The sequence below is a fragment of the Cinclus cinclus genome, chromosome 5 (assembly GCF_963662255.1).
Source record: "Cinclus cinclus chromosome 5, bCinCin1.1, whole genome shotgun sequence".
Lineage (NCBI taxonomy): Eukaryota > Metazoa > Chordata > Aves > Passeriformes > Cinclidae > Cinclus > Cinclus cinclus.
Window position 1 is genome coordinate 57,684,301 of NC_085050.1, and position 19,388 is coordinate 57,703,688.

At 41.4% G+C, this 19,388-nt stretch overlaps 1 protein-coding gene across 17 annotated transcripts in view; it reads right to left on the reverse strand.

Moving 5' to 3' along the window:
- The window catches only part of ADGRL3 (adhesion G protein-coupled receptor L3), a 250,473-nt gene that overhangs the window by 184,876 nt on the left and 46,209 nt on the right, over window positions 1-19,388 (reverse strand). For all 17 annotated transcript variants that reach the window (XM_062493019.1, XM_062493032.1, XM_062493033.1 and 14 more), the window contains exon 2: window positions 12,471-12,580. In XM_062493019.1, coding sequence (XP_062349003.1) covers window positions 12,471-12,580 — 110 coding nt within the window. The remainder of the gene's footprint in view (window positions 1-12,470; window positions 12,581-19,388) is intronic.

Below are 19,388 nucleotides of genomic sequence, written 5' to 3' on the forward strand. Positions count from 1 at the left end.
ATCTGTAGAGAGAAATGAGGCTGTCCCTTGAACTCTTTTTCTACAAACCTGACAAATCCAAAGTTCTCAGCTGCCCCTCGCAGGATGTTCCTTCCATCCCTTTCACTGGTTTTGTTGGATCCCTTCACTGTTTTTGCCTCCTTTGGATGCATTAGAGCATCCTTTTTATATGGTGGGGTCCAGAACTGCACACAGGACTCAAGGTGGAGGCTGCACCAACACTTAGTACAGCAGGATAATCACCCTTTTTGTTTATGCTGTGTTTGATGCGCCCCAGGATGGGAATTGTCCTCTGGGCTGCCAGGGCACTCTCTGTTGTCTCACACTGAACTGCTGTCAACCATCATCCCCAGATCCCCTTCAGCAGGGCTGCCACTCCCCCACACCAGGTAAAGAATCCAGGAATTGTTCTTGTTAAATTTGGTCCCATTAATCATTGTCTGATGCTCCAATATATCTGAACCCCCTTTGCAATGCCTCTCAACCCTCAAGAGAATTAAAAGCAACTCCTAGTCTGGGATCATCAGCAAACTTGCTAATAGTGTATTCACATCCTGTATCCAGATTTTTGATCCACTAGGCAAATGACCTTGTATTGAAGAATACCAAATTATTTAAACAGGGATCTGCATATGTGAACCCAGGCTGACTGTGCCTGACAACTGGACTATTCTTTAAATGCCTGTCAATAGTACCCCACTATGATCTTCATAATTTTCCAGGAACTGAGGTTAGAATAACAGCCCTTCCTACAAACTGGAACAACATTGGCTACCTTCAAGTCAGCAGGGACCTCCCCAGACTCCAGAGATATTTGGTGGATGATCAAGAGGGCTCTTGCCATTAATATCTGCTAGTTCCATCAGTACTCTGGGATGAATTTCACCAGGGACTGTGGACTTGTCAACATTTGGCTGATGCAGCTGGTCCCTTACAATTTCACAAAAGGAAAGCCACTGCTCCCACACACTTACGGTCCTCCAAGTGAAAGGATCAGGAAGCCCCAGGCCCTACCAGGATTATTAAAGACTTAAGAAACAAAAAACAAATAACATTGAATCCTCCACTTCTTCTTTATCTCCATTCACAAGATCACCTTCACAAGTATCACTCCCAGTGTTTGCTTTAGACCTCGTCTTGCTATTAAAGTACTTCTTAAAAAGCTTTGTTATTTGCCCCAATACTGGCCAGTTTCAACTCTAATTGATATTTGGCCTTTTCTGTCTTCTCCCTGCATAGTCAAATCCCAGCTCTGTGACCTTCCTTTGACCAAAGCAAAATGTGAATGATTATTTTTGTGTACTCTAGAACTGATTTGAGACATTGTTAGCCACTTAATTTCATCTCTGAGACAAGATGGCAGAATGGACCAGTCCTCTTTGAGAAAGAAATGCTTTTCCTTTTCACTGGAAATCTCTCTATATTATCATCACTGCACCACACAATTCACCCAAAATGTGAAGGCTCAGACTCACGCTGTTTAATAAGCAAGGCTGCACTGATTTAAATACTGTCCAATTTCATTCTCTGCATCCAAATTCACTCCAACTCAACAAGAGAACTCCCAAGTGTTTCAGTGGGCTCTCATCAAAGGCATGTGCTGAAAGACAACTACTATACCTCTATTAAGACTGTTAAAAAAAAAATCAGAAAAAAAGTCCAAAACTTAAGAAATTATTTTAACTTAAACATGACAATTGAATTAGGTCATATTTTTAATAGACTCTATTAGGAACACTGACTTTTTGTTTTCAAAGTACCAGCCACAGAATGTAGATTTGTCACTTCATGGGAATTACTAATATCCTCCCCCATCAGAGTCATCTGGAACATATTTAATTATTGACTTCATTGGAAATGTACATGGCACATGCTCACTCTCCTTAGTAAGTCTTTAAATGGACAAAGGGCTATTTGTTCCTTCTCTGAAACCCTAGCCTGAGCACAAAAAGGATCCCCCAAATTAGGCCTCTGTTAGGTGCATACACCACATATAAGATGCAAACACACAGGCTGACATCCATCAAACCTTTAAGCACGTGCCTGGCTGGGAGTGTCCCAGCGGTGCCAGTGGGAAAGGCCCGAGTGAAACCAGGGGTACAGCTGTGCCTTGTGCAGACACCCGCGTGGTAAATTCATCCCTGCTGTACAGCTTGTGCCTCTGCATCTCATGCCCTGCTCTGCATCAGAGCTGGCTCAGGTGCACCTGTGGGATAGGAACATCTCTTGCCTGCTACATTTTAGTAGCTGCTGCCTCCATTCCTTCAGCTCTCTATTCATTACTGGATGAAAAGTCTTTCCTGTTTCAGGCACTGCCAAACCTGAATGTAAATACCCAAAGCAGCAGCAGGATACAAATGTGATTATATCGAAGCAGGACTAATTTCAGCCTGTGATAAGGAAAAGACCACCAGTAGAGATACAGTGCAATTTCACACCAGAGAGAGTCACTAGCCACTCCATTCTGCTCTCCCACACGAGGCTGGACTATGAAAACTCATTTATCTTACAATTTCAACGTTTTTAGCCACGTCTTGCTAATAAAAAAAAATATCTCCAACACCATCTATACATTGTTTCTTGATTTTTCTTCTCCTTAAAAGTCAAATATTCAAACTCAAGCCTGTATTTCGTCCATGGAATTTACATTCCTTCTACCCCTACAGTTTTGCTGCAGAAACCATCTTTCAGGGCTGCATTCAGAGTAGCACTTAAATGGACAATTTGGTGCTTTAAATAGTAACATAGGTGGAATGACGCCAGAGTGTTTCCTATACAGACATTAAAGGTAGATTTCCAGGGAAGCTCAGCTTTCATTAGGGCACCTAAATATAACAGACTCATTTTCAAAATCCCAAGAGCACAGTAGTTCCTGTTCTGTTTAGTAGAACCATTATTTTGTAGATCTGAACATCTGAAGTTTTGGAAGCTTTCAGGTACATGAGTGTGCATCTGTGTGGTCCTTCAAGCCATTGTAAAGGATGAAATGGAAAAATGTGAGATTATTAATTTTTAAAGGAAAAAAAAAAAAAAGAGAAAAAGACAAGGCCCCGCCGCTGCCTCTCCTGGGATAAAAAGAAAGGACTCAGCTGGATTACATGGTGACATGCCAAACCCAGCCCCTGCTGCACCAGCATGTGCACTCCAGCAAAGGACAAGACAATAGTTTCACTCACAGACACTGTTCAACACACACAAGAGAGAAGAAGGAAAAAAAAAACAACAAAAACAACAAACCAGATTAATGAGGTGCAGCTGAATAATACCTTCATAAAAGCAGAGAGTGAAACCAGGTAGACGTCATCTGCAAGGTAAATTAAAATTATACATCTCTGAGGATTATCAGTGAAAATTGAGATCTGGAAGGGAATTTGCTTTTGATATTGGAAAGGATAAATACCCACTGTAAATCTTTTTATGCGGGCTTGTAGAGCGGAACAGAGAAATTAAAGATAAATGAGATTAAGGCATATTTTAAAACTACATTAGACATTTTTAAGTTACCCACAGAGTGAAAAAGGACTTTGGAGGAGGAGATTAGTTTAGACCCTCAGCAATACATTCATCTGTGAAATCAACTGGAATAAATCTTTTCTAATCTGAATTGGTCGTCATTCCACTCCCACCCCCTCACCTTGCCACCCCCACCCCCAATAAAAAAGAAAAAAAGGCAGACACACCTCAAAAAAACCTTAAGAGCATTTCTGCATAGTCTGGCAATCAGCCCAGGTAAATGACATGCCATGACTATTTTTAGATAAGAAACCTCTAAAGAGAAGTTGCAGGATTTTTTGGTGTTTTGCTTATTTTTCAAAAGGATACCCTGGGAAAGGCCCCTTTGCCTTAGTCTTCCACAATTTCTCCCATTTTACTCCTCCTGGAAACAGAAGCTAACAAAAATCAAATACTATGAAGTCTATGTTTGTCTCCTTTTCCAGAACTTGAGGTGCATACAACTACTGTGGTTTCATGCAGGCCTATATTGTTAAAAGTTGACTGGAAATATTGTTAGGAAGAAAAGCAGAGGAAATGAGGGAAAGAAGTAATACATTCAGATGTATTTGGCTCTCTTCCTGGGAGCTCTTTTAATATAAAGAAACTCAACAACGTTGTATTTTTAGATCTGGAAAGATGCGTTTTCGTATTTCACACACTAAAGGGATTTGCCTTAATATACTCAAATTTCCCCCCTCCCTCCTCCTCCCTCATGTGCTAGAAGAAATGAACTTCAATCCTCAACTTAGCCACTGGATACACATATTCTGTTCTCCCTATTGGCCAGAATAAAACCCAATAAATGTATTTCATTTCTTTTGTGGATTTATAATAGCACCTGGCAAGGATGGCCTTAATCTCCTTAGACTGCTTGCACCAATGAAAGAAACCTTTGCAATACTTCTCTTGTAAGAGAAATTAAAATAAATAGGAATAAAACCTGGAAATAGAAATACTATTTCCAGGAAGATCTGTTATAAAACATATGAAATTCATATCAATGTCTCCAGAGGGTGCTTGGCATAATAGCACAATTTAGGCAATAGGTTATTAAAGATGGGAAGAAATATATATTTCCCTTAACGATGACAGAATTGTTCAGAGACAATTGGGAAGTGTGGGGTCTTGTTTAGACAGCAAATTGGTGGCAAATATCTGGAAGTGTCATGTCAGAAAGAGTTGGTAAACACAGCTTGGTACAGTGACCTAAAGCCAGTGGGGTTCTTCCCACTGGTGCTCCAGAAAAGCATTTGCAAGGGTCAGGCTGCTAAGCTTTGTCAGCACCTTTATTAAGGTAGCACAAATCTATTTCAGATACCACAGAGATGTCTCAGTATTTAGATGTGGAATCATCAGCTGCCAAGATGGGAGGACTGCAGCCTATTACTTTATTGAAGAATATCCCATATTTTCATTCTTCTTTCTATGCAGTATTGGCTACAATTCCCTTTTTGGCTGAAACAATATCAGTTATTTACTATGCTATAAATGGTGTACAAAGATGAGTTTCTTGAAAAAAGCTAACAAATTCAGATAGCCTCAGGTTATCAGGAACCTGACCCAAAGTTTGCTGACACTGAAATAAAGTTTCCCTGCAATTTAATGACCTTTGATTCAGACTCAAAGGCCAAAGGCAGTCAGGCAACAGATTGAAAGATTTTAAGCCCCTTTTATTGTAAATGAGTAGATTCAAACCAAACCCATACACTTTCTCACTAAAATTTCAGCTGCTGTGGGTCAGGACTGGAAGGGAATAAATAGTGCATAGAAGTCACACAAGGAATTAAGTTACCCCCTTATATTAATAATCTTCATAAAATAACTTACACTACACATCACAGTTTTCCACCTCCAACTTCCATAATAAACCAATTATAGAGGCCCTCAGGAAAACTGACAGGGCTCTATATCAAGAAAAACAGCCTATGTGAGAAACACATAAAAGATCTACACTAAACTCTTTGCCTTATTTAAAGTGGGTCTCCACACTGCAAATTTTCTGAGTGAAGTGATGGTGGGGAGAAATGTGAACTTTGCCTCTTGTACCATACCACAGAAACCTTTTTATATTCTTAAATAAAACCCAAAACAATTTCTCCCAGCTGTACAAGTTTAAAAATACAATAAAAAATATAAAAAAATGTGCAATCAAGCATCCCCTGCTCATCTGAGAAGTTCATAGGCTGCCCAGGCTGTCAAACACTCCAACTCCCATACACTGCAGCATCTCAGTCCTAATGGAGTTGAGCACAGCACTGTGGTAACTTTTCTGATAAAGACAGCTTGTGCAACTCCAAGACATATGGGAGCAAAACCTGTTATTCATGGAGATTTCCAGAAGCAATGCATGTTTTAAAGACACAATGCATCAGTGCATGGGGGCTTTCGATACTTCAAGCCTGGGACAAGGAAGTGGTGAGCTGGTTCAGGAGGTAATCAGCTAAACACTCAGAAGAGAGCAAGAGAAACAAATTACTTTTCACACAAAGGCTCATACTGGCATGGCTGGAAGACACGAAGTGTCCCACTACCTTGAGGAAAAGAACAGAGCTGACAGGAGCCAGCAGGAGCTGGCTTTTCATAGAAGCATGCTGGAACTTAGTGATGCAGCAGGTGGTGATGGCCTTCCTGCTATGGTGATTGCCTAGCATGTATCTAACTTCACCCCACAAGAAAATTCATGCTGTTCCTGCTGACAGCAGACCTTCAAACCAGTATGCATTACAGACACACTGGAAACCACCTAAATTCCTTATTTTGAGCCAAACTCATCTGATATTCAAATACTAACCGTGTTGCCATTTATTTCACTGTGCCTCACAAAAATATTCATTTCCCTTTGTATCAGGCTACTTCAAGTTTTCCAATAGCTTTCTTTTCCTAGCTCTTAGCTTTTCTCCCCTTCTTGAACATGATGCACGCACCTATGCAGATAGGTCAGCCCACAGGTTTGCAAAGGTTAAGGTTAACCGTAATATCAGGTTAATTTAACTCAAGAGACTGATAAGGGAAGCAATACAGTCTTTATTTCTGCCTCTGTGGATTAAAAAATAAAACAATAAAAAAAAATAAAAACAAAAACCAAACAAACTAGTAAGCACAGCTGTGAATTTCACTGAATACAAAAAAGAGGCTTTTCTGACTGCAATGCCCACGAAATTGTATGCATTGGAAGAAAGGCAATTTGTCAGCAGGAGACAAAGATTCTTTGCTCAGAAATAATCATAATGGATAGTTAGGTCTGCTGTTGGGTTTTTGGTTTGGGTTTTTTCTTTTTGGTTGGTTTCACTTATTCTTCCCAGCCCATGCACAAAAATAATCGATTTAACAAATAAAACAAAGGAGGCCTGGCTCCAGGAGGAAATTCGCTCATTACTGACCAAAATGCCAACAGTCAGGCTTAATCCCTTAGGAACGTTTGCCATTTTCCCTGCTGGGCCTTGAGGGAACAAATTCTCTTGGGAGAAAATAAAAACAAAGCAAACATAAAAACCCATGGCAAAAGAAAAGCAGAGAAGCTGCAAGTCCATTTGTTTAACAAAACACAGCACTGCTCTCAGTGGGCAAACACTGCTTCTCCACCGATGGAGAAGGCGGCAAGAAAACGCAGAGGGAAAGCCTAGAGGCCACATAATGGCCTTAGAGCACTCCAGAATTAATTAAGAACTGCATTCTTGAGAAAAGTGGTCTCATTAAACTGTTTTCAGATTGCAATTTTGTCCTGTCTCCCCCCCTCTCTTTCCCTTTCTACCAGCAATCTTAGAGCAATGAAAATATCGGTTTGCTTTCTAGTGCTTGCATTCTCTTTAAAATGTCATTATTCAATTATCTGTCTATTCACTGGCCCTAAGGTCCAGCAGAGCAGATATTGTGCACCTTCATTTAATGTTTTTAAATGCACTTCAGTCCACTTGTGATACAATAAAACTTTATTGAATTCTGTTCCCACATCACACTTACTATCCCTCACTTTTATTGATATGTGAGCCCATCTACTCTTCTATCAGCAATAAAAGGAATATTTCTAGCAAGGTTATGACCTTTTCTTCCATCACTACAGCAACTGGGAAATCTGATTTCAGGTTCCATGGTTAAAAAGATAACAAGTCCTAAGAAAGAAAGGATAAAATATGCTCATGTGTTCGGTTGTTTTTTTTTCCCTTCCTCTTGTTAGTGTTAAAGAAGGAAATTTTCTGTTAGCACCAGAGAGGTGTGGTCCCTTCACATTAGCACATTTAAGCAGAACAGAAAGTAGGAACAATTCATCCTTCCCTGGAAGCCATGAACATTTTTCCTTTGCAAGAAACATCCCCTTGAACAGATCTCCCCAATATTAAAAGCTGTTGGAAGACTTGTGGCCTGGCTATGAGGCAGGTTATCATCACAGCAGGATATGCCATGCCCAAGGCACCCTCCTGCTGCTGCCATCCTCTCCATCAGTGCAGAAATGGGCTTGTCCTCGTTGAGTCACCACCTTTTTGCCACTTCGCCCTATACCATAGCTTAAATTTTCCAATTCGCTGTTTAAAAAACAGATGGCTTCTGAAGGACAACAGTACACAAGTTACTCTACGACCTTCAAAACCTAGAATCTAAGGGTACTGGGAGCTCAGGAAAAACTGAAGGTAAATCTGACTCATGACACCTAAATCCCCTTTTCAACACTGTGCTGGATCCTTGGAAGCCTGTAAAGTTGTCTCTACAGGGAAATGAACAGAAGAAAGCACTCCAAAATACCTCTGGTGCTTTCAACTCATACCATTTTCAAAACCCAAATAAAAACTAAACTCAGACGATCCATAAACTTCAGTCTGAGCCAGTGGGCGATAGCCGCTTGCACATTGGAATTTCCCCCTTTTCTGATCTGGAGTGCCACCCATGAAGGGCAGCGCCACTGCCATGTCCCACGGAACACATGTGCTTGAGAGAGAAAAGGGATCCTCAACTGGGTCAATCCCTTCTTCTCAGAAATACCTACTAAAACATGGATGGTTTACGCTGTGAAGTGTCACATACTTACAGAGGCAGTATTAGCAAAACCAAAAGGTGGGTTTGAGTTTATCCTGTTATTGACAGAAAATCTGTCTGGTTACAATGACAACTAGCTGGGCAGCTCTCCCAACACCACTGCTCCTGCAAAACTGGGCTCTCTTGCTGGCCACTGGTCTCATGTCCAGCTCTAAATAAATCACTCGTCTGCTTTCTGCACTGGCTCATGAGCAAAACTGGAAGGCCCTTAGCACATTACAAAGGTAAAGTAAGAAAAATTACACTCCTAGATGTACTGGCACCATGACAACAGGACTGTACAAACACCAGAAGATGATAGTGAAGTGTTTCTGCAATGAGAGTGTTGACCTAGCTTTACAAAACCATCTCCACCACTGATGTTCCCATTACCCATTTAACTCTGCTCTGTAAAGGGAGAAGGGGAGAGGGAAGGAATTTAGTAGGAAACAACAGGGTACTGGATCAAGGGGACCCTCACCACGTCAGGTTTCTCATACTCACAGCACAAAACAGCTTAAATGCAGTTTCAATCACCTCTCCGCAATGAAACATTTCCAGAGGTCTGGCAATGGCAGACTACAAGTTTGCAGCAGTACATATTCAGTTGAAAACCATGGAAAATCTCTCTTGGTAAGTAATTATTAAAAGCAAGTTCAATTTAAGAAAACTAGAGTAGTAATTTAAGTTTCAGAAGAAAAGGGGCAGTACCTAAAGTAAATTTTAGAGAAATACATGCCACATGCTAAGGCCTGCTTTGAGAAAGACAAAATTATCTGGATGATTTTTTCTGATACCAGAAAAGTAGGACAACTGATACCACTGAAGCCTGACAAATTAGGTCTGTTATCTTTTTACCTGCTGATATCACCTACTTTTCATTTGCTTTTCATTGTCAGAGGGCAACCTAAGAAGCCCAGATGTCCTGGAATGACTGTCCATTCTAGTAGAAGGCTGCTGCTACCAGATAAAGCAACTAAAGGATCAGGAATATGAGGAAAGGACTGGACTATCTGCATAATCATCTCTCATCTTGTCCACATGTTGAGAGTAACTACAGTCTCATAAAACTCTCCTTGTCAGGGGTATCTCTGGTGAACACACAGGAATGTGGTGTGTGGGGTAATGTAAAGGACATTTTACAATATATGAGCTACTTAAGTTAGAGGACATTTGGATTTCCCTCATCTGAGAGGAAAGGGGGGATGCTTTCCTCTAGAAAGCAATATGAGATAGTGGTGGAAGAGTTAATAAATAAATAATAAAATCTCAAGAGAAGCAGACTAACAAATGGAGTTTTAAATCTTCCATGTTTTTTTCTTTGGGGGAGCAGATACACTAGCACTATAACTGAGAACAAGTGCCTAAGGTCAGTTCTAACAACATCTGTTAAAGATGACTCCCAAACCCTGTCCTCTTGAGATGCACACTCCCTCCCTCCCTCCTGCTGCTCAGCCAACACTTGGGTAAGCCCACACTCTGTCCATAAAGAATAATTTCAAACTGTGAGGAGTAATCCATCTAACCAGGCAAAGGCAAGCTGGAATTGCACACAAGTACAACTGCCTGCTGAAATATTAAACAGAGGTGTTCCTTTAGGAGATGGCCATATGGCACACCCGACCCCCCAACCCACTAAAGGTTGGCTGCACAGGGGCTCAGGCATGTGGGTTCAGTGACAAGAACTGACCTCTGACAATAACAGGGCATAAAGGGAAGAACAGATTTCACCCACCAGGCGTGGCTTTGGTCCAGCCATGCCTTTGCTGACCTATTTGCCCAGACCTGACACCTTCCCCATGACTTGGATGGCTTTCACTTATGGGACACTCATGGGGCCCAGGCAAGGAACACCTACAGAGTTAATCTGACCATTCTTAGGGAAGAAATAGAGGCAGCAATGAAGCCAGGAAGAGACTGAGGCAGGAGAAGAATATGATGGAGCTTTAGGTTTCCAACTCCATGTCATCACATGAAGGGACACAGTTTGCCTAAACACAACCCACTTCACTAGTACTACACTGACTAACAACACATGAAGACTTGACCCAAAATTTCCTAGGTAACACACAACCACAACCTCAGAAGACTGGATCCTATTTCGTCATGTGCTTGCCCTTTGTCTTCCCCCCCCTCCAGCTCTATTTGCTGAGGTACTATATATTTGATTCATAAAGAAACGGAGGAAAGAGCTATCCAAGCTCCTACCTTAATTGCAAAGGCAGCGTGTCAGTTGTCATCCTTCTCCTCCCTACATTCAGATCATTAAAAAATATTCAATCCTTACTGTACATTTGCTACGGAGCAACATCTCACAAGAGCTATTCTACCTCTTGTACACAGGACCAATTAACACCTTGGGGTGTAATACTGACATATTGCCTTTCTCACAAGGCACCACTATTCCTCTTTGTTTTATGTGCAACAAAGGCTGTGGAGAGGTACCAGGTAATGACTGTTGCTTTACCAGCCCAGTCTCTGGAGGGAACAGCATACCCTCATTCTAATCATAAATCACAAGGAAATACAACCTGCTGTGATAAGTTGAAACCAATCTTTCCTAACCCCTTCCATGCACAGTGCTGCTTCTGAAATGAAAAGCCTCATTTAGAATGGAATAACTCCAAACTATGATTTGGAATATATTCTGCTTGATAGGGCAGACCCTAAGCCCTGATGTCAATCTTTCCATTGGTTTATTAGCTCACCCCATAAAAAGTATTCCATAGCTGCATTTAGAAGTTTCACATTTTTGTTCAGAAAAATCAAATACGGACACACTGAGACGGCTGCCAGCAGAGTATCCAAGTCCCGCAACAGAGAGGCGCCCTCTACTCAGAGGGGGGGTCTTGGAATTTCACAGAAGCCAAACACTACAAAGTCTTTCCAGGCTGTGGCAGCAGGCACATGGCCACCTTCTGCCTGAGGGCTGGTGACCACCCCAGGGGCTGTATGCTCTTGATTCCCCTCTGGACAGGGTGCCTGTCATTGCTCAGCCACATCTGCTCCCCCGCAGCCCATGCTTGAGGCAGCAAAGATGGTCTTAGTCCTCCAGCCAAACTCTGGGTTTCAGCTAACTGATGCCTCCTATTGCTCTCTCAATACAACACCGTGGGTTAAAGCATACATTCCCATACCTGCTTTATTATTTTGAGTGTGCTATAAGCAGCTTTGGCCTGCTCAAACAGAAAACCTGGAAGTGGCAGTGTTACTCACCATTCAGCTCTCTACAACTGCTAATAAAAAGTGCACTTCTGATATTATCATTGCTATTTCCTTTTCCAGGTATGCACTTTCTGGCAGTAGGGCCTTAACTGCATGTAACAAATTCGGTTTCTATAGAAAGCAAATTCTGAGGTACGCAACTTCTTGTAACTGAATTTCCCACTTGGCACATATTGCTGAGATCTCAGGTGACTGGTTTTCTACCTCCAAAATTTGAGTCTAAATGGCTTGCCTGTGATTTGCCTTCATAATCTTGGAAGCTTATAAATTAGTATTTTTCTACCATTAAACATCAAATTACCCAAAGCAATAGCTGCCTACCTCCTGGGTGATACGATACTGTATTTAAGGCACTTATCAAATGCCACCAATTCCATGGACATAGGTCAGTCAAAGCACAGTGCTGTATGATTACAAGCATAGACCTCTAAAGAGAAGTTGTAAGCTAGCAATAGTGCTTCACTCCTCTGGTGTGCTTTCTCTAATGGTGTTTCCCAAGTGTTTTCCAAGAGATGATATGTCACTGTTATGCTGTACAACATGGACATTATCAGGATATTTTAAACCTAAGCACAAACCTGACACAGAGAACCATTTTTCATATCTTATCAGCTCAGTCTCATACGATGCACGTGGCCTGCTTTACTTGCCCTTGAGCAACAAGAGACAAGCTCAAGGCTGGCCAAGTCTCCACAATAAATCTCTACTGAGAAAAACAAGTGCAAATAAATCAAGATACATACTGTAAGGAACACACTCGTACTGCACTTCCAGGTACTTGTATGTCCCAGGGCATGGGTCTGGAAACACATCGGGGCCGGCAACAACTGCACACTGGGTCCGATTACTGCATCTGGAAAACAGCAAAGATGAGAGTCAGGAAACAGACCAGACAGAAGGACAGGGCAAGAAGCTGAGCAACCCCTCCAGTGTCAAAAAGATGCAGGAGCCAGGACTTCAGCATCAGCTGGGGAAGCTCAGCAGTGAGCACACAGAGGCTGATGGCAAACACCAACATCTTCATCAGCTCATTACAAAAAGAGAAGAGGCATGGTGGCACAACCCTTCCCCTCCAGGAGGTATTTCTTTAATACCAGCATCCTCACTGAACACAATGAAGGACTTAACCAACAATGGCGACAAAAAATAATCATTGCATGTTTTATAGCAGACATGACAATATGTTTTGCAATGTTTTTATAAAGTGTTCCCACAAAACCAGTTATCATGCATAATACTGCTGAAGCCAAAGAAAGACTAGAAACAGCAACACTTGCGTGGGATGAAAAAAAATACCAAATAAGCTGTCAAAAACCAAAAATAATGTTGTAACAAGGCATGTTAGGTAAACTTCCAAGTCTGACCATTCACAAGACAACACCATTGCATTAGGCACAAATGGCTAAGTTTTGTTCCATTATTCTGCCCAGCACAGATGCATCTCCTGAAATTAGGTACTTTTTCTAAAAAGCTTGTTCTCCATGAAGAAGACACACAGAAGGAATGACCCTGCCTGCTGCAGTGAGCATCTTTCAGTTTAAGAGCACACACACAGAGGTTGGGCTCTGCAAGATGCTCTTCCTGAGACATATACAGGTCCATGGGTGACTGACTTGTGCATATGTAGAAACCCACATTTCCCTCTGATTTCATGGGATGAGCACATCTAATGTACAATTGTTGATGCAAAAATATTCAGCAAATAGTGATTCTATAGAGAAAAATCTTTTGCTTCATTGTTTGTTTAAAGAAAATGAAATATTATTAGTCTTTGATTTTTCTGCTTTTGCCAGAAAAAGACCTCCTAAGGGCTAGACCAGTGAATTTATTTTCTTTAGGATTCTGCCTCCTCTGATATGAAAGGGGACCCCTGACTCTCCTGCTCTTCTGACAGAAGCTGTGACATCCAGCACAGAATTCATTTAGGTCTGCAGTGGAAATGCTTTGTGCTTACCTGAGGCTACAGTTTGTCAGCCTTAATGCAGATTTTTATTTGAGCCTATAAATTAAAATTGATTCATTAGCGACTGCCTTAAGCTGCATAGTTTCTTTAATTTTATGGAAAGAATAAGAAGAGCTGATTCGCTTGCTCATCAGGCTGTTTTGCTGGATACCAGATAATCCAGAGGGTTGGGACATTCTTGTGTTTTCTAGCTGAAAGACAACAGTTATCATAGCAAGTGACTAGCTATGTTATATAGACAGGAAAATAATTTTCTTAACAAAAAAGATAACTGTCCATGCTAGGATATGACATGTAGCTTGGACCATGCAAGTGGGCAGTTTTCCAGGAGAAGCTTTGAACATCATCCAAAATTTCACTTTCAACAAAAATCCTCTACTTGCCTCAATGTGCCTTTCAAAAAGCAATTTCACTGGTCTAATCAATAGTCTTCCTGGCTGAAGGGACAGCACTGGCCACATTACACAGAATAACAGCAATGGAGCAAAGATACCTTTCAAAATCATGAGTAAAGATCCAGAATTATGAGGAATTGGAGGTGGGGGGGAGGAACAAGCACATTTAGGGTTCATCTGCGTTGTGTTTTCTTTCTGTTTGCCAGGAAGCATTTGCCTTGAATGATCAAGCATTTCCTTATGGCCCTTTTTTGATGCAAGAACTTGGGCACATAAAACAAAAGTGAAAACACACAACCTAGAAAGCTGTCTGTGAAGACCACAGTTTTAACCTCCTGAAATGCACACAACCTCCTGCAATATCACCAAAGAGACTAAAAGCTTCATGATACAACGGGTTGAATGGGGAATGCAGGATGCACAGAAATGCAAAAGCTTCCCCCCCCCCCCCCCCCCCCAACCCCAGGACATCCTGAAGCCCCCCTACACATTCCTGGAATGGGGGATGGCAAAGCCTACCAAGCACAGGAACTTTCAAAGAAGGTGAGATCATATTATCAGTGCCACCTTGGGGAGGAAACAGAAAACCAAATGGAAAAACTCCCCAATAGTCTCAAATACTATGTGGTGTCAGTAGCTCACAAAAGTAACTAAAAAAGGGTTCATATTGAAAAAAAAAAAACCAAACTAAAAAAACAAACAAAAAAAAAACAGACCACCAAAAAACCCAAAAAAACCCCAAAAAACAAACAACAACAACAACAAAAACACCAAAACCAAACAACAACAACAACAAAAAAACAACACCACAAAAACCAGAAGAACTCAATCTCCTGTCTGTTTCACACTCCTTTCCTATGGGCAGCAAAAGTGCATTTGGCACTTGGAATTTTGAGCTTCCTTTTATCATCCCAGGCTGAAACACACAGGTTTCTCATGCCAGCACACTTAAGGGATGATGGCAATTTACACTAAAAATGTAGGAATAAACCTAATGCCTGTTCAAACTACTCCTGTCAGACATCAGGCTACAGAAATTGTAAGAGGAGAAAGAGGTAAAAAACACTCATCATTAAGGCTCTGGTTGCTCTGCTTTTGCTCATGGATTTTATCCCTTTTCCAACAGCTTCTTGGTCCCTTCAGCTTTGTCATATTTCTCTCCAGACAGATTAAAGGCCCAGGTGACACTAAGTGACATGCAAGAAGTGACACAGGAAAGGAGATGTGTAAAAGATGATGAATCTGTAGCCTTGAAAATGACAGGGAGAAAAACCATAATGTATTCATGCTGTACTCGGTTTCCAGCAAACCAGGCCATGAGCTCTTTCTTGTAAATCACAGGATTTTACATGGAATCTTGGGATTTCTTGGCACCTGGGTCTTGGCAATACTTGCTCCAAACTCCTGCAAGTTTTGAGGGCTCAGTGCTGGGTACTGACCTTTCCAGTAAATGCAGCAAGGATTTTTTTTTTTTTTTAAATTCTTGTTTTTCTTCTGTTATGTCCTGTCTGCCACTGCCCACCGCACTCCACTCCCCCTCCCTTCTTTTTGCTTTTAATTTTTCTCTCTTTTCTTGAAAGAAGATCTTTGTCTTTTTGCTTTTTTTCTCTCTTTCCTTGAAGGAAGATCTTTGCCAGCTACTGGAGGTACAGTTTGTAGTGAGAACCAGCACTGCACCAGGTGGTATGAAGCTGCTAAGTATAAACCTGTCTCCTCTGCTGGGCAATCATGGAAACACCACCCAGTTCCCCTAGCTATACAGTAGGAGCAGCAGCTCTGCATCACCCTGGATTCCTCTCCAATAGTGCAGGAACTGCTTGCATTGCTGGCTTTAGCATAACTGTAACCCAGAGAACTGCAGTCACCTTTTTCACACTCATCTATATCTCTTATTACTGCCTTTACACAAGCAGCTCTTATTTCTAACACTGATTCATTAACTCCTTCAAAGGAAACCACTCTTCCTTCCCCATCACTGCCCTCATGCTACAACTTTTCCAAGCAATCCCTGGCCTCTTGGGGGTATTTCCTCATTCTCCATATGTTCTGATGCCAACCAAACAAGAGAACTATGAGAGAGACTCTGGGAATTTAGGGGACCAGATAGACAACCTTATGGTATTAAAAGAAGAGCTTCCATTTTATTAGTCTCTCCAGCATTTTAAAGGGAAATGTTCTGGAGACACAAGAGAATTAAACCAGCCCCTCAAGTGGTATTAGTTCACCTTGTTGTTGACTATTATGAAATCTGATAAGAAATTTACAACCATCTTTGTGTGTTTGTGTTGGTTTGTTTTGCATTCCTTATTTCTATCTGCCATCATTCCCCTTTCCCTGTTATGCCCTGAAATGCAAGGTGGGCACATGAGTAAAGACACTGCTTCTCAAAGACCCTCTCCATGTCTTGGGCCACCTCCATAATTGCTGCTGGGATTTGTGGACACTTTCCCTGAACCAACAGTGTCCACACAGCTCAGCAGGACCAACCAAGAGACCAGAAACCAAAGCGAAATCCAAGATCAGTATTTTCAGCCTGACTTGAGACATTGATTGCTGTCTGTTCCTCTATGTTCAGGAAAAGAGAATACTCCAAACCCTCCTAAAAGTCAGTCCAAGGTACTTGGCAGCCTTTAAGCATCCATCATCTCATAAACATAAGTTCATGTTATTCACATCTATGTTTTGGAGAGGAAAAAATCACTCTACTGGGAAAAGTGTAAATTGTTGCACTTGCAAGATTATGAAAACAAAAAGGACAAAAACACATAAAGAAAAAAAAAACGGGGGGGTGGGTTCCCTATGCATTCTTTCCAGATGCATTTATTCCTTCTTGTTAAGACCCCCATTTTGTCTTTCCACCTGGATATGTGGAAAAGTATTTAACTAGAAGCAAAGGTGTCAATCCAGTGTAATTAATACACTGTATCAGAAAACATGGATTATTTTTGCAGAACTTCTCCCAGTTCCAGTGGAAAACTGCTTTCAGGAGTTTTAATGTGAAACAGGAATAGTATTTCATTTGTCATTTGCTTTGCATTTTTAGCAGTAGGACTGAAGGAAACATTTGAGTTCAGGACCAGCTGCAGGGCTCAACTCTGCTTACAACTCTCTGTTCAGAATTTAACTAAAAACAACACCAAAACTTCATTCCCCTTCAGCAAACTTCCATTTTTTCTCCCTGGAAATACTTTCATGATTTTTAAGTGACAAGGTCATCTTGCGATACAGCAAAGCAGAAACACTTTAGACATAAACAGCTGCTTATTCCGGCTGTGATATCTTTTTTTTTTTTTTTTTTTTTTTCCAATGCTGACATGGTTAATATATTTAGCAAGAGACAAAGAAAGGGAAGAAAATAATAGTTTGGCAGTTTATTTTTGGGCTTTCCAGAAACTTTTAAAGCAGAGACATGTCAACAACATCTGGCTAGATATGTCTGGGGCAATATGTTTGCCAGAACGAAAATGCAAAGGCAGCATAAAATAAAAGATCAGTCCCAAACAAAAGCCTTTCAGCACTAATCATCACAGCTGGAATACCAGCAAGTCCTCCAACTCCCCATCTATGAGGGGACCAGACAATAAAAACAGGTGCCTCAACCACAGAAGCAGGCACCTGTCAGGCTAGGGACATCAGGAGAAGAGCAACCAGAATCCATGCACAGCTCCACAACAAGCCTAGAGGCTCAAACACTGATTTCATCCCAACACACACCCTCCTTCTCCTTGTCCTCCAAAAACAAGCCCTTCAGGGATGAAGCAACAATTTCTGGAACATCAGAAGCTCCTGTGAACATGACACAGTAGGCTTCCCTACAAATGGGGAAGCCACCTGCCCTCCTCTGAACCTACAGATTGCAAGATTCCAGACTAGGTTAAACACTCTGAAGACTGGAATACTTCACATCCATGAACTTAGATTGGTACAGCATGTACTGAGCTGCCATATCCAGCCCATGCTCTGCTAACACACCCTGCTCAGAGCTGGTGCTACCCTCCACCTACAGCAGCTTCCAACAAGAGATCCTTAATGCCAACGTGTGCCAACCAAACCACCTGCCAGTGGCTGCCAAAAACAACAAGGGACTCTTTCTCTCTGCCCTCAGCTGAAACACCTACTTGACACAGACTTCATTTTTATTTTCTGCAAAGACAAGGCAGCCATCATGTGCCCAAGCACGTTAATATAGCCAAGACATCAATATCTAAACCTCTTTCTCAAGGTCTATTATGCTTTTCTAATGGTTTTACAGTAACAGACAGACTTAATTCATTATCCTTCATGGCAATGCTGCAAGACATCCTTTTCCTTCCCTGGAACACAAAAATCTCCTCTCTGGATGAATGCTTTAAGAAAGAGGCTGTCACAGCTAATAAGTCAGCTAGGGGTGTGTTCTCCCCTGTCAATATATGATATTTCCAAATCAGCCCTTTAGGAAGACCCAAGAGAGGAAAATAATGCCCTGGAGAAAGTAAACAGGAAGCAAAGAGAAATACCACTAAAATGTGGAGCTCATGTGATGGGTTGGAAATAAGGGGGGAAAAAACCAAACCAAAACAAAATGAAACAAAAAAATACCCAGAAGCAGAGAAGGGAGGCAGTGGAGAGTGGAGAGGGGAGAACAGTAAGCCCTGAGAAAAGACTTGGTTTCAACACATTTGCTTTCAGTAATGTGCTGCACAAAAAGAAAGCTACATCCTCCACCTGTTTAGCTTCCAGAAACAAAGAATTCCTCAACAGAATCTTTTTCTGCCTCTGCAAAACCTTAAAATCAAAGCATCTAATGACAGGGAGATGAAAATCCAGTTTCTCTAGCATTTTTTTCATTATGAATGGGCCTTTTTATTGATCTTTCAGAGCACTGAGAGGCTGGCTTTCCAACCTCTGCTGCGATATAATTATCTGCGGTGTTTAATGCTAGCACAGACGAGTCCCACTACACAGTGCATTTTGTTGTTTTATTGACGGGTTTTAATTATCCAGGTGCTAGAGCTGTCAGATAGGCTGCTTCTTATGTGATCAAACTAATACAAGATGAGGCAGAGCACTCTAATTGCAGCCTCAACGAGTGCCTCTGTGCAGATATGCCAACAAGATACATTTAAACTGCTGTGATTATTGTAAAATCTTACACAGTCTGATGGGAAAGGACTCCTCTTTCTATAGCTCCAGCCTATTTAATTCCCCTTGTTATTATTTTATATTGAACTAAGGAAAATTGAAGGAAAACAAGCCTCCAAAACCACCCCAAAACCCTGGCCAGCAAAACCAGAAAAATCTTGCTGAGCCAAACCGAATATGGG